The sequence below is a fragment of the Lacerta agilis genome, chromosome 3 (assembly GCF_009819535.1).
Source record: "Lacerta agilis isolate rLacAgi1 chromosome 3, rLacAgi1.pri, whole genome shotgun sequence".
NCBI lineage: Eukaryota > Metazoa > Chordata > Lepidosauria > Squamata > Lacertidae > Lacerta > Lacerta agilis.
This window is the reverse complement of record NC_046314.1, coordinates 55,853,885-55,867,944: the sequence shown is the minus strand read 5'-3', so window position 1 is coordinate 55,867,944 and position 14,060 is coordinate 55,853,885. Positions and strand designations below refer to the sequence as shown.

The window sequence follows — 14,060 nt, the reverse complement described above, 5'->3', positions numbered from 1 at the left end:
CCATTAGGTTCTCTATCAGCTCTTTCTGTGCAAAACAAAACAAAAACCTGGGTATATGTACTTTCAGGAGGATTTAAAAATTAATCCATTCACTTGTTTGGATGCAATGATAACATACTGGGCACGCTTGTAATTTCCACTTTGAAAATATGGCACTTGAGAGGCACAAAAGCCTAAAATACTCCATATACTGCCTCTCCACCAGGAAGCAATTTTAAATTATTGCAGCTTGTCCAATTTGATAGAAGCACTTGAATCCAGAGGTGATGGTGATTGTGTGCACTCATCAGAGTGATTCAAAAAAGCAGAGTACTTCACATTTATATATGCTCTTCAGCTTAGAAGATATAAACTCTTCTAGTCCTCTACACAGCACACAGCAATTGTAAAGCACTGAAGTGTTTCTGATTTGAACACGCTGCTTAGCCTGCCAAATGGAAAAGTTCCAAACCTCGAAATCCTGCACTAGACTATGATTGTCTCACATGCGAAGATCCCTTTCCTTCCCCCTTCCCCCATTTGTATGTTTATTTAAAAATCTAGACTTGAATAGAAACACAATGTAGAATGTTATACAAAAATCTGAACAAGCCCACAAAACTTCAATTTGCTTGCAAACAATCTTCAAACTGGAAAAATGGGTCAAGGCAAAGTGTAAAATTGCTTACTATAAATAACACACAACTCAACACTAAAAACAAAAAAATGTAATTTCTAGTCTTGTGTGAATTTTTTAGAAGAAAAACATTCGAAGGCCTTGCAATTCAGTGTAAAGATCTACCTACTGATAATAAAATCTCTCTTGTGAAATGGTTTTCCTGTTCATTACTCTTCTATTGCAGCCAGGAAGATATTTACACCTAACTGCAAGGCTAGAATCGTTGGTGATGTGACTGTAAGGACTTCTCACTTGCCCTTGTGTGTGCCTGAGTTCAATTATTTGAGTTATCAGAAGCAATCTGTTATAGATCAAACTGCTGATCAATTATGATTCAAATCATACAGCTCTATCCTGAGTTTCTTCAGGTCCCTCTATCTTCTATGATTCTACTAAGTATTTCCAGGGCACACTCCAGAACATGGCAACATGGGCATTTCCTGCAGTCCTCAATGCCCTCTCCAATCTTTTAAAGGAGAACCCAAGAACATCAGAAGCAGTTATTTGTGAATTCTCAGTTTGCGCTTCCCATCTCTTTCAGGTGAAGGATGACTTCAGAAGGCTCCAAAGTCTGAGAGCCAGAAAGAGGCATTTGAGAATAATAGAACAGTACTGTACAGTACTGAAAATTGACTTGCTTTTCCCAGAATATGGTTGCTATCTCCCATTGCTGCTGTTTGTGGACACTGGTCCATTATGATAAGGTACATACGGCTGGAAGCTAGGGTTTCTTCCTACTACCACGCCATACAAAGGTTCACAGGATTAATACATTAAAGATCAAAGATGTACTGGAGAGCTAGCAAGGACTGAGAAACTGTTCATGCGACACCTGTCCATCCTGCTGAGGGTATCTGCCATCGACACCATACAATATCACCTATATAAATACAGTGGAGCCCCAGGTTACGCACACCCCGGGTTGTGGACGTTCGAGTTAAGAACGCCCGCAACCCGGAAGCGTTTCCAGAGCGCACGCAACCCCCGGATGCGCAGAACACTTCTGCGCACTTCGCGCATGCACAGAAGCGCTGAAATTGCGCTACTTCCGGTTTTTCTTTTATGCGTTCGGGATACGCACGCCCGCGTTACGCACAGCGACCCAGAATGGATCGTGTGCGTAACCCGGGGTTCCACTGTACAATAATAATAATCTACTGTAATGTCCTTTCGGACTCAGTATATGCGCTGAGAATTAGAAGTCCTTTGCATTGTTCATTATTCTGTTCCTTCTTAGCAAACAGTTTCAGAAAGCAATGCTGGAGGCTGTTATTTTGTCCCATGGCAATTGAGCACTGGACTGCCACAGTACTCTGTTTGCTATTTACCACAAACATATCACAAGAGGAAGATTTTGGACTGAATGAGGCCAAAGAAACTCAAATTCAGTCCAGTCAAGAGATAGGAACTGCTGGTGGATGGTTTGATGAATGTAGGAGGTGCTGTTCAACCTATTCTGGGCAGGGTTGCCATCCCACTAAAGGAGCAAGTCCACAGTTTGTGATTGCTGTTCAATATAGCCTATAGTTTGGATGTCAAGTGGCATTTGTGATATGAAACACCTTTTACCAGTAAAGGTTGGTAGGCCAGCTGTGGCATATCCTGGAGAGAGAGTTTTGACACACTTATTCATTTCCTGGTAACATCAAGACTTGCCCTTTATACAGCACTAAGTTGTATGTATATATGTCTCTGCATCTATGGTTACAGTACGTTTTTCAGAGACTATTTAGCTTTATAAAATGTTACCTTCAGATCACTTCCAGGCAAGGTACCAATTCCGTCCTTCCAGTCCATTACACTAAATACATCAAAGTCTTGCCCACTTCCACTAGAAGTTGGTTCATTCATGGTGCATATACTGTAAAATAAATAAGACAGGAGATATGAAAATGTTATCTCTGATCCAACATACCTTAATTGTCTGTATGCCTACATAAACAGAGATGTCAATTGTGGTGTTTTTTTTCTTTTTTTGTGAATGGAGTGGGTGGGTAGGGGAACAGCACACAAACCCCATCCTTAGGGAGAGTCATTCTATTTGTGTCTTTGTACTTCATTATACAATTTTTTTAAAAAAATCTAACATTCTCATAAAAAATCTGATCCGCTTCCATAAAATGTTACGTATGAACCACTTTCACACCATACATCACATGATTTTCAATCATCGTTTCACCTGCCCCACAATATTTATAACCTATTGTAAATAATTTCAAAATTCAAAGCTAATCGACACTTTTATTAAAACCAGCCAAAACATCACAAAATACCAAAATAGTTTCTGAGTTCACCAAAGCTCCTAATCAGGCTGGATATTAGGAAAGTTTTTTGGGGGGGGGCAGAGGAGTGGATGGAAGAGAGAGGCACAGTAGAAAACTGGGCTAGATGGTGATGCAGCGAAGTCTAAATTTAGCCAGAAATAAGAGGATGGAGGATAGGAAGAGATAGCAGATTTAATCGGATTAGGCTCTACTAGGTGCTGTGTAGGTTTCAGGTCGCACCTAGGACTGCTAGGAAAATGAAATAATGGTTCCAATTTTTGAAAATATAAAATCCGGCAGTTGCCTGGATTTTATAGCCTTAAGTGAAATACATCTGGCAGAACACTTAAAATCTATATCTAACTTTGCTAATATCAAAACTGTCACATTTCTAGTTATCTGCATTCTCCACCTGTGTGTTTTGCTTAAAGCTGGAAACAAATATGGATAACTACTGGGTTATATATTTGACTGGAATTTAACAGTCCTATGTTCATCCACAAATGAGCTTCTTCTAGTTTTCTCTAATGCTATTTCAGAGTCTCCCGACCCTCAAGCAGCAAGAAATAACCTATTATAAAGCCATGGTGCTACTTGCCACTGTAATAATAATTTTAAGATGCTGTTGCTTCGTGGTCTTATAAAATAAGTACCAGTAACAGAGTAGGACACATGGGAAATGTTGGGCATTAGAGAAGAATTATCCAAAACCCAACCTAGAGTAGATGAAGGTTATATTGTTCCTTCATATGAACTCTCCAAGTCATACTTGAGCGTTCCTTCACTTGAACAACCATAATGTAAAAGCTGGGAACTCAGAGATCCTGGTGACAACCATTTCCATGATTTCACAGGCTGGAAACTGTGCATCTAAATTGCAGAAGTTGCAACAGCCAAGATCTGTAAGCTCTCCACTCAAATTAACTCCCACCAAACAATGGGCCAGAAGCTTTCCACACTTCCTAGTTGGAACCACATGAACTTTTTCCCTATAGGGGAAAAATACTAGATCATGGAATGCTGTGTGCTTCACGGTGGTGAAGCTGAGGCTAAAATCCTATGCATGCTTTCTGAGAAATAAGTCCCAATAGATGCAATAAGACTTGCTTCCAAGTAAACATATAAAGATACAAAATCTATTTATCCTCAAAAACAGATGATACAGTCAAGAGGACTAAGTTCAATAGAACTAGGTCCTATTTAAACCTAAAGGTAAAAAAGCTAAAGGACCCCTGGGCGGTTAAGTCCAGTCAAATTCAACTATGGGGTTGAATTTCGCTTTCAGGCTGAGGGAGGTGGTGTTTGTCTACAGACAGCTTTCCAGGTCATGTGGCCAGCATGAATAAACCACTTCTGGCGCAATGGAACACCGTAATGGAAGCAAGAAACCATGGAAACACAGTTTCCCTTCCCACCGCAGCGGTACCTATTTATCTACTCACACTGGTATGCTTTCAAACTGCTAGGTTGGTAGGAGCTGGGACAAAGCAACAGAAGATCAACCCGTTGTGCAGATTCAAACTGCCGACCTTATGGTCAGCAAGCTCAAGAGACTTGGTGGTTTAGATCACAGAGCCACCCGCATCCCTATTTAAACCTAAAGACTGCTAATGTGGTTCCACTGCTTTTGGGGGATCTTACTCACTAATAACTTGAGTTAGACAAAAACAAAAACAAAAACCCTTTACGATCTGCAATTACGTCTCTCAAAACAGTTAAAAGCAGCAATACCTATTATCAACAGATGTAACTGGTCTTCAACTTTCATTCAATATCGTAGAAATGATGTTACCCTTATGGCCTTTTCTTGTGTTCTCAGCCTGTTTGCTTCTCTCTCTTTTTCTCCTCCCTTCCACATACACGCTCACATTTATGTTAGTTTTTAGGCTTTGTATGGCTGAAGGAAAGGGGCTATTCAAGACTACTTGTTCCTATGCTAAATAATCACCATCTTCAGCACTGCAGTACCACTTATCCAGCTTTTCTTTAGAAAGGACAAGAGAGAAACAACACAGCTAACCTGTTGCACCAAAGCTTTTACACTCCCCAAGTAATCGCCACCACACAGCCCAAATATCTGTGATTAGAACTTGTAAAGACTATCCCACAATGGCTAAAATGGCATAGAAAACACTTTGAAATGATTGCCTGGACAAGCTCTTATAGTTATGACTCATGATCAGTGTAGTAATTTGATCTGATAAATATCTAGCAGCTATTTGCTGAGGGGGGGGGGAAACTATTCTATCTTTATTTTTGTTTTTTTATATACCCTAGAATTCTCAAATTCTGGGCCTAGATTTTTCCAACAGACAAGACAGAAGAATGAACCATCCTCTTTCACAATGAACTTTGATTAAGCATGTACCAAAGCTCAATACATATTGGATGCACATCCAATCCTGTTATGCTCTTTTATTCAACTGTATTTGCCGTTATAAAGTGCAGTACAGTATATTTTTCTGCCATATGCATTATATATAATTGGCAATAATTTTAACATAAAGTATCTATAAGCAGGCAAAATAACCTCTGAAACCATTGAAGCCTGCTTGCATAGTAAAGGAGGTAAATTCTGAAAAGAACTTTAACTAAACAGCATTCTCTTATAGAAAACAGAATCTACCTCTATTGATAAAAGCTCAAACGGTACCTTTCAATATGTAAGATTATAATGCAGAGATAGCAAATTCTAGAAACACGGCCAGATACTAGACAAATAACCATAATCATAATGCAGTCTGTATGACAGAAATAACCTATAGGGTTGAACTCAGACCCAGTTAGTTGAATTAAAGTCCAATTAATTCCAGCTCTTCAATTTAAATGGAAACAGTTCAACTTAGTCTGGATATGACTCTTGTTTTACACTTGTAAGTAACTTGGAAATACTGTATAGTGTTACCCATGTTGAGTAGTTTTGTGAAACTATGTTGTGTGTCAGCTTCCCTCTTCTGTGCATTTTAATAACTTCTATTGAAAGGATCATAAAATACGAAGAGGTTTAAAATTAATGCAATAAATATGTTTGCGCTTCTTTAGGGTTATTCACATTTCCTCTTGTCCTGCTTCTTCCACCCCAGAGAAAACTGCTCTTTAGCACTCGGCAAATCAGGTTTTCTCTGGATTGACATGGGCTCTGATTTAGCTTTTAAAAAGGGTGTTTCCCTGGGAAAGGAGAGGAGCAAGGGGGAAACCGCTCAAACCCATGCTTGAAAATTGCAGGTCAAGCGGAAAACCACTCAGATCTGTACTCTCTAGGCATGAGACAAATGGTTGTGTGAATGAGTCCCAAAAGCAATTACGACTCTCTTCTTACAGTACAGTGGATGCTCGGGTTGGGAACGCGATCCCTGAGGGAGGCACGTTCACAACCCACAGCGTCCGTAATCCACAGCGCCGTGCCTGCGCACGCAAGGTTGCGATTTGGTGCTTCTGCGCATGCACGAAGCGCCGAACCCAGAAGTAACCTGTTCCAGTACTTCCGGGTTCGGGGCACGGTGCAACCCGAAAACGCACAAGCTGAAGCGGCCGTAACCCGAGGTATGACTGTATCTGGTGGCCTCTTCTACACCAATGGCAACTCTTTGTGTTAAAATGAAAATCAGAGCTAAGCAATAGCCTTATAAGAACCAACAAAAGTGTCACAAAATAGCGAGCAAACTCTTGTGCTCCCCAGAACTCTTGTTTAGGCTGGATGTAAAGTGATGTCATTTGCTAATTAATGCAGATTAATGTAGATATCATCAAAAGCTGTTTGTGCTCATTTCACTGCAATGTTTTAATAGTTTGTATTGCTTATTTTTAATTTTTTAAAGCCACCTGAAACTTTGGGAGAAGTAATAACTTTCCCTTCCCACAGCATGCAACCTGAAAACATTTGAACCATATACATTTTTATCTGAAAGTAACAGACAGAGCCCTACTTCTCCTTGCATCAATTTCTAATATATGGTTATTTAAATGTGCTAGAGGTAGAATGAAGGATACTTGGTGCAGCCAAAGCACATGACAGCTGATCTTTTTTTAAAAAAAATTAACACATTGTCACAGAAATAATTGCCTTTACGTGTATCTTCTCTTGGAGCCCATTATATTTGACATAAAAAGCACCCCCTCCTTTTAAAATGGACTTGAATACAGAAAAGATTAAAGAACTTGGAAATTCAAATCTAAACATTCTTCTGCAAAGGTAGTAAGACTAACTAATGAAAGAAGTATCTATAAATAGCAAATATCATAAAAATTATAAAAAGACTGTTGAAACGATAGATTTAACTGTATGCTGCAGCTGCAATCCTAGACTCAGATGTGTGTACATGTAAGTCCGCAATCTACACATAGTGAGTTTGCCATAAACTGTTACTAAGCCTTAGATGAAACACCAGTTAGGAAGCTAGATAAGAACTTTATTGCCTCTGTTAAACAATAACAGAACAGCAACTGGTGGATCTTGACTCCACCACTATACCAAGTGCCACCTAGTGACTAAACTATATAATGACATTATCCACATTAAAGCCAGAGCCTTTCTTAACATACCATATTTTCCCATGTATAAGATGCCCCCTACTTTTGGGGAACCCAAATTAAGAAAATGGGGGGAGATGGCCCAGAGTTGTTGAACTTTTTTGGAGGGGAACGCCCTGAAAATCACTCACCCATCACTGCAAATCTCACGCATTGCAGAAGAGAACAAGTGCCTGCCAATCCGCAGCAGCCCTTGACGCAACCACCAATCAGTCACAAAATTGTTGCACCAGCAGCCAATCCTAAGCAGCTGCCTTCAACCACCCAATTGCCACTGACAAGCTCCTGCTTACAGCTGCAACCAATCGCCCGTCCCGCATATGCACTACCGTATCCTTGTATAATACCCCCCACCAATTTATAACCTTATTTTAGAATAAAAAAACACCTTGTCTTATACACGGAAAAGTACAGTAATTTCTCAAAAATTTTCACTTTGAAATATTCCATGTTCAGCAATACGTTAAAGAAACACAATAATGAAATCTCATAAAAGTATAAGACAAATTGAAAACATATTCAAAATGCTGGTTGAACACAAATCAGCAACAATCACAAGTCTGACTGGGGGGGGTGGGAAGGTCCATTAAAGGTCCACAATATCCATTAAAACTCAGCAGAAAACTACTTTAAAGTAAGTCTGAAAATGTCATAGCTCAGTATAAGAACAGTTGCTTTGTATGCATAATATCCCAAGTCCAATTGCTGGCATCCCTAAGTAGAGCAGGGCATTATCCCATCCTGAAACACTGGAAAACCTCTGCCGATCTGTGGACAATTCTGAGCTATATGGACCAACGGTCTATCTCAATACAAGGTAGCGTCCTATTTAGAGAGTCCTGCTGCACATATATCCAATTGTTTTGAGCATGCATAGCCAACAAGGAGAAGTAACTGTTTCAGCTAAGGAAAACGCAGGTCGCCCCACTTTATTTTGGTGCTGTTCTGGCCTTAACACTTACGAAACTCCCACCCCCATCCCTACCATTGATGTCATTCTTTTTTCACGGTGCCCACATGCCTCAGGCTTACAGAAGCTAAGGAAGATGCTGCCCTAGGATGTGCAAGGAAGTCTTCCTTCAAGGTCCCTTTAGTTTCCACCTTTTGGTAAAGCCAAAATACCTCTGGAGCAAAGAAACGGGGGGGGGGGGAGAGAGAGAGAGAGAGAGAGAGATGGGTGGATTTACTCATGCAATAACTAAATCAGAAGTAGATTTATATAGAAACATATTTTTCTAATGCTTACAGTTGTGACAGGAAATGTTTTCCACTCTGAGGAAAAAGTCTAACATAGATTTCTACTGTAGTAACGCTGCTGCAAATAATTTTTCAGTGCAGGCCATCTTAACATGCAAACAACTTCAACTCAGCATTGGAAACACAGGAAACCAGACAGCCCCTCAAGCGATGGCTAGTTACTTCAGCTAGGTAGTGTGTCACTGCCACCTTGTAATAGTTAACTTTATACCAAGTTTTATCAAGACTGAAACAATATATTTGGGGGGGGGGGGTCAATGCAAATTTTAACAATTATTTGCCATTGGATCACCATTAGTTTCTGCACTCGGCATTCAGTTCCAGCCTGTTCTTTCTTCCTGCGAAATCCAATGGAGTACCCAATGGAAAGCACTTACATTTTTGTATAATTTTAACAAGACTGTTTTGTTTTGAAACATCTCATTTCCTGAATTATTGCACTGCTCACAGACTTGCTCTTCAGCTGATTACCTTGTTCCTGAAGGATTAAATGAGAAAGTGTATTGCTTATCCTTTCCGTGTTCATTAATCACTATATTTTGTACACTATTTTAACAACCTGTCTTCATAATTTCAAACAGGTGATGTGTTAATGGAAATAAACTCATACTATCAGTCAGAAAACTTGCTTTGTCAACATACATCAGGAGAAGCCTGCCCAATTAAACTCAGTAACAGCCTAAGTGCCAGACCCATACAGCATAATAAACACCAAACTGTACTCACAACAATTCCTCTTTCCGAAAAATGATCGGAATGTCATATGTACAGTTATAAAAGTGATTAAATAAAGCTGACTTCAAAATGACAGCTGTGCTATAAACACCAACTAAGTACAGCTCTAAACTTCCCAAGAGATATGTCAAAAGAGGTGAAAAAGCTATCTTAATGTCATTTGTTTGATTCATTTAACAGTATACTGCAGAAAGCAAGTGAAGATACAATCATGCAGTCCCCTACCAGAAGAAACCAATACTTCCTGCACCACCAAAAGCTAAAATGAACTAGGATGTAACCAATAAAACACAAGGGAAAGAGAACCCCACTATATCTACTATATAGGGGTATTTTTTTTAAAGCAACGGAGCCACAGAGTTGAGGTGACAAACTCCCTTTTATCACTATCCAGGAATGCAAACTGAAACGAGATACTCCACCTTGAATTTGGCTACACGAACATTAACAGCATATAACACCTTTCCATACACATTTCTCTCTCCCCCTCAAAATATTTACAAAAGCAGAGATCCTACTCCTTATGCAATCACAAACAAAATCTTGACTAAAATAGTTAGCTCAGAAAAACAAAGATGGACTTAGGAGGTGAGTCGGAAACAGGTATTTTTTATCAAAATTAGCCAGAATGCAGGGCATCTTTGAATGCTGTACACGAGAAGTGTTCAAAGACCTTCCTTTTCTACCACTAATACATATTGTTGGGGTGGGAACTTCCAATATCTTTAGAGGTACCTGGATGTGTGGCTCTTCTTTGCCATAAAAATATCTGAATCTTATTTAAAGCTATGAACTTAGCCTTAGGTTAGTCTAGGAGCAAGTCCAAGCTTGTGGGTTGTTTTCTACAAGCCATCCAATGTGTGAGGGAGGCTTCTCAGCTTTCCATATCCACACATCTGAAACATACCCCTGTATATTCTGGTCTCCTAAATTAATTTTAAGACTTATCATTTCTGCAGGCCCTTCTATCACCTTAATGTGGTATGCTTCTAGCAACCAACAATTCCTCCATCAGAAGAAACTTGAATAAAGTATAGCAGATGCCTGCAAAGAAAATCCTACAGTTATCATAAAACTATTCACTGAAAAACCTCATTTTTATTTAATTACAGCCAAAGTCGATCTGAAGTTGTCCTGTATCAACAGAAATGCGCTAGACAGGAAAGTGAAACTGACTGATCTAAAGCTTTTAGGAAACAGATGTGAAGGGGGGGAGAAATTAATACACTCATCTTCACAACTATCAGATGTGTTTATTACGTTCGGTATTGGGTATTCAAAATGAAAGAGTTTAGTCTCATAATAATCCTAAGAAACATTCTTCATTATATATCTACGTTTCATATAGATCAGAAAACATTGTAATAACAGAAATGGTATGGAAGGGGAAAGCAGCAAAAAACCGTATCTTCAAACCATTCCTTTGGAATATACCTCACCAATTTATGAACTCTGAAGTACAATCACAGCAAAACTTGGAGGCCAGAATTTGAACTTTCATCCCCAGGGTGGATACCTCCGTTCCACCAGTAGGGGTCCCTCCTTGGCCAGTTTTGGAATAGTGTATTTTGCTGCACTTGAAACTTTTCTGGAGAACACTGTGATCACTCAGGATACTACATATTCTCTCTCCCGCCCCCTCCTAAAATTAAGAAGAGCGGCGGAAGGGGTCGAAGAGAGGCGCAGGTCCTTCACATGCAACTTCCCGGTGCAACGAAGCCACTGCAACAAAAACTACTAATTCAAACTACGCTTCAGGCTACAAAACAGGGGTTACTCCCCCCAGCCCGCTGCCCAGGTTCTCCGTTCGCCTCTTTTGGAAAAAGAGCACAAAGTACCGCGAGCCAGCTTTCCGAGGGGGCTCCTGAAATAACCTCGATGCCTCCACTTTCTCTGAAAGGAAATGCCCAAGGGGAGGGCGGCGAGGCACGGCGAGCAAAAGGTGTATAATAAGCGTGTGGGAAGGAAAAGAAAGAGAAAAAGAGAGCGAGAGAGACCGGGTGCCCCGGCTGAGGAAGTTGCATAATAAGAGAAAGGCACTGCTCTTGTTTGTTAATCGGGTCCCGTTTTTTTCTTACGGAGCCTGCGACGGAAACCGGGAAGGGGAGGTTGCCTAAAACAAACTCGAGACATTTTTTGTTTTTTTACCCTTCTCTTCCCGCACTCCCCACTTTCAGGAAGGGCCGGGACTGTTCTCTCTTCCGAGGGGAGAAGAAACGGTTCTGGGTTCTTCTCCCTCTCCGGATTAGTTCTCTTTCCAGAACTCTTGAGAAATCACCCTCCTTGAGGAGAAGGCGTCTCCTTTCTCTCTCTGTTTCTGGTCTCCTCAGCCCGGCCCCTTTCACCCACCCTTAGCCAGGCGCTTGAGAAGGTCCCCTTTGGAGTTGGCTCGGCCCTTTCAAAGTTTTCTCCTCACCCACTTCCTCCTTCTGCTGTGCGCGCGTGTGAGAATAAAAGGGGAGGGGGCTCCGGGAGAACACCCCCCACCCACCCACGCACCTCCTGTTATCTTCCACATCAACATGCCACAGAGCAGGCTTTAGTTCCCCCTCACACACACACACACTTACGGACCCTCGGTTATGGGGAGCTTGGGCCGAGCGCCTTCCCATCTCCCCCACGAAGAGCTTGGAACAAGTGTGTCAGTTTGCAGCTCATCATGGGTAAAGGGCTACTACAGGAAGCGGGGGAATATATAGGCAAGCAAGCGGGCGGCGTTGTTGCAGAGTATTAGGAACCCGGGTGTGCTGCTAGCTTGGCATAATTCACACGAGCCACGTTCATGTGATGCAAACACCTCTCTCCCACCCTCACTGGCACACGCGCGCGCAAAAGAAAAAAGAAAAATCCCCGCATCTCCCACGGGGGGTTATTTGCTGCCCCAATCCCTATGTTTACACTTAAGTGAGAAGACATGTACGGGGAGCGAGAGTTTCCCTCCCCCCCCCTTCCACACACGCTCCCTCCCACTCCTAACTGCGAGGAGCGTCTCTGCTGCGCGTGTGGTGTGTGCGTGCGTGTGCAAAGTTTGCCCAAAATGGCGGAATTGGGGAGCTCAGTATTATATTTCTATATATCGGCACACACATGCACACGCCGCCGCCGCCGCGCGCGCTCGCGCCCGCCCGACACAAAGTCCAGAAGCTGCAAAGGGGAGACAAGAAGGAGGGGAAACAGTATTAATAATAATAATAATCATTTGACGAAAAAGAAAAAGGGGAAACACACCCTCAGAAGCTGCCCGTGCGCGCTGATCCGAGCAGGCCTCCCCCCCCCCCGCTTCCCTTCTCCAGGAGGGGAGACACGACACACGTTACACATGCAACCGGTATATCCCGCTGCAGCCAAATCTGGGTGGGAAAAGTCCGTCCCTCCTCCTCCCCGCGCGCTTCCAGCCTCCATCCCTCCCCTCGGCTGAGGGAACCCCGTAAACAAAAACGGAGCGAGCGGCGGCGGCGGCTCCTCCGCAACCCGCACCCCTCTCGCCCCCCAAATCCCCGTCGCGGCGGCGGCGGCGGCGCCGTCCCCTTTCCCTAGACACTCCCGGGGAAGTGTCAAAAAAACCCGGGCCGGCTCCCCAGTGGCGGGGCAGCAGGACGCCGCAGAACCGCCGCCGCCCGCCCCCCCCCGCTCCCCGCCGGTCTCCGCCCGCCAAGACGTGCGGGGCTGCGAAATGCCCTCCTCATTTCCACCGCCGCTCCAGCCTCCACCTCCTCCCTTTTCTCCCCACAATTTACCCGTCATATGTTGGGGAAGAAGCTGGCGGGGTGGGGGGCGCGGACGCCGAAGGCACCTCTCTCTTTCTTTCTCTCTCTCTCTCGCCCACTCTTTTGTTCCTCTTTCACTCTCACGCACTTAGGGTTTTCTTTCTTTTTTTTTAGGGAAGGAATCCCCCGTGGCCGACCCACACACTCCCCGGCCACCACTTCGCAGGGACCGGGCCACTTTCCCCCGCCACCTCGGGTCCCATCCCCTGGGCGAGAGAAGCTGTGCTGGAACTCTTCCCTCTGCGCGCGCGTCCCCCCCCCCCTCCCGCACCTTTATGGAGAAAATTCTCTTCTATTTCCACCCCCCCCCCCCTCGCGCGCGCGCTCCTCCTCCCGGTTCATAAGGGAGGCAGAGGAGGTGCGCTTGCTTCCCTTTATCTCTCTCTTAACTTTCATCTTCAGCCAAAGGGGAGGCAATGGAAACAAGGCAACCCCCCTCGGCGTTGTGCATTGCAGTTAATGGGTTAGCAATCAGGTCGGAACCAGGCGCTTCCTTACCCCCCCAAATTCTCTCTCTCTATTATTTTTTTTCTCCGTCTCTCGAGGAGTCCTGACAAATATGGTCCAGGGCTGCGGGCACAAGTGAGCATGCGCCCGTAGAGTCAGGGCCGGGGAAAGGGGAAACTGCTGCTGCCGCCGCCGCCGCCGCCGCCGGGGTGCCTGCTCTTCCTTCGCTGCTGTGCCTCAGCCTCTGGGAAAGGTAGCAGCGAGGATCACGTCTGCCGCCGCCGCCGCCCCCATCTCTCCCTCTTTCTCCTCCGAACCACAAAAGAAGCATCTCCGAGGTGCATCGGTATCTCCTCTCTCACACATCATAATGGCAACGTGAAGGGGAAGAAGGAGCAGCTG

At 43.4% G+C, this 14,060-nt stretch overlaps 1 protein-coding gene across 9 annotated transcripts in view; it reads right to left on the bottom strand.

Moving 5' to 3' along the window:
- L3MBTL3 (L3MBTL histone methyl-lysine binding protein 3) overlaps window positions 1-13,860 on the bottom strand; it is a 56,827-nt gene extending 42,967 nt beyond the window's left edge. For 2 of the 9 annotated variants that reach the window (XM_033143770.1, XM_033143761.1), the window contains exons 1-2: window positions 13,710-13,860; window positions 2,408-2,519 (exon numbers count right to left, since the gene is read on the bottom strand). In XM_033143770.1, coding sequence (XP_032999661.1) covers window positions 2,408-2,519; window positions 13,710-13,801 — 204 coding nt within the window. In that variant the 5' untranslated portion in view covers window positions 13,802-13,860. Of the gene's footprint in view, window positions 1-2,407; window positions 2,520-11,282; window positions 11,337-11,592; window positions 11,695-11,793; window positions 11,897-12,018; window positions 12,214-12,332; window positions 12,363-12,672; window positions 12,849-13,181; window positions 13,280-13,709 lie in introns of those variants that run through there. The other 7 variants (XM_033143763.1, XM_033143764.1, XM_033143767.1 and 4 more) reach the window with 7 other exon arrangements.
- Window positions 13,861-14,060: the final 200 nt, after the last annotated feature.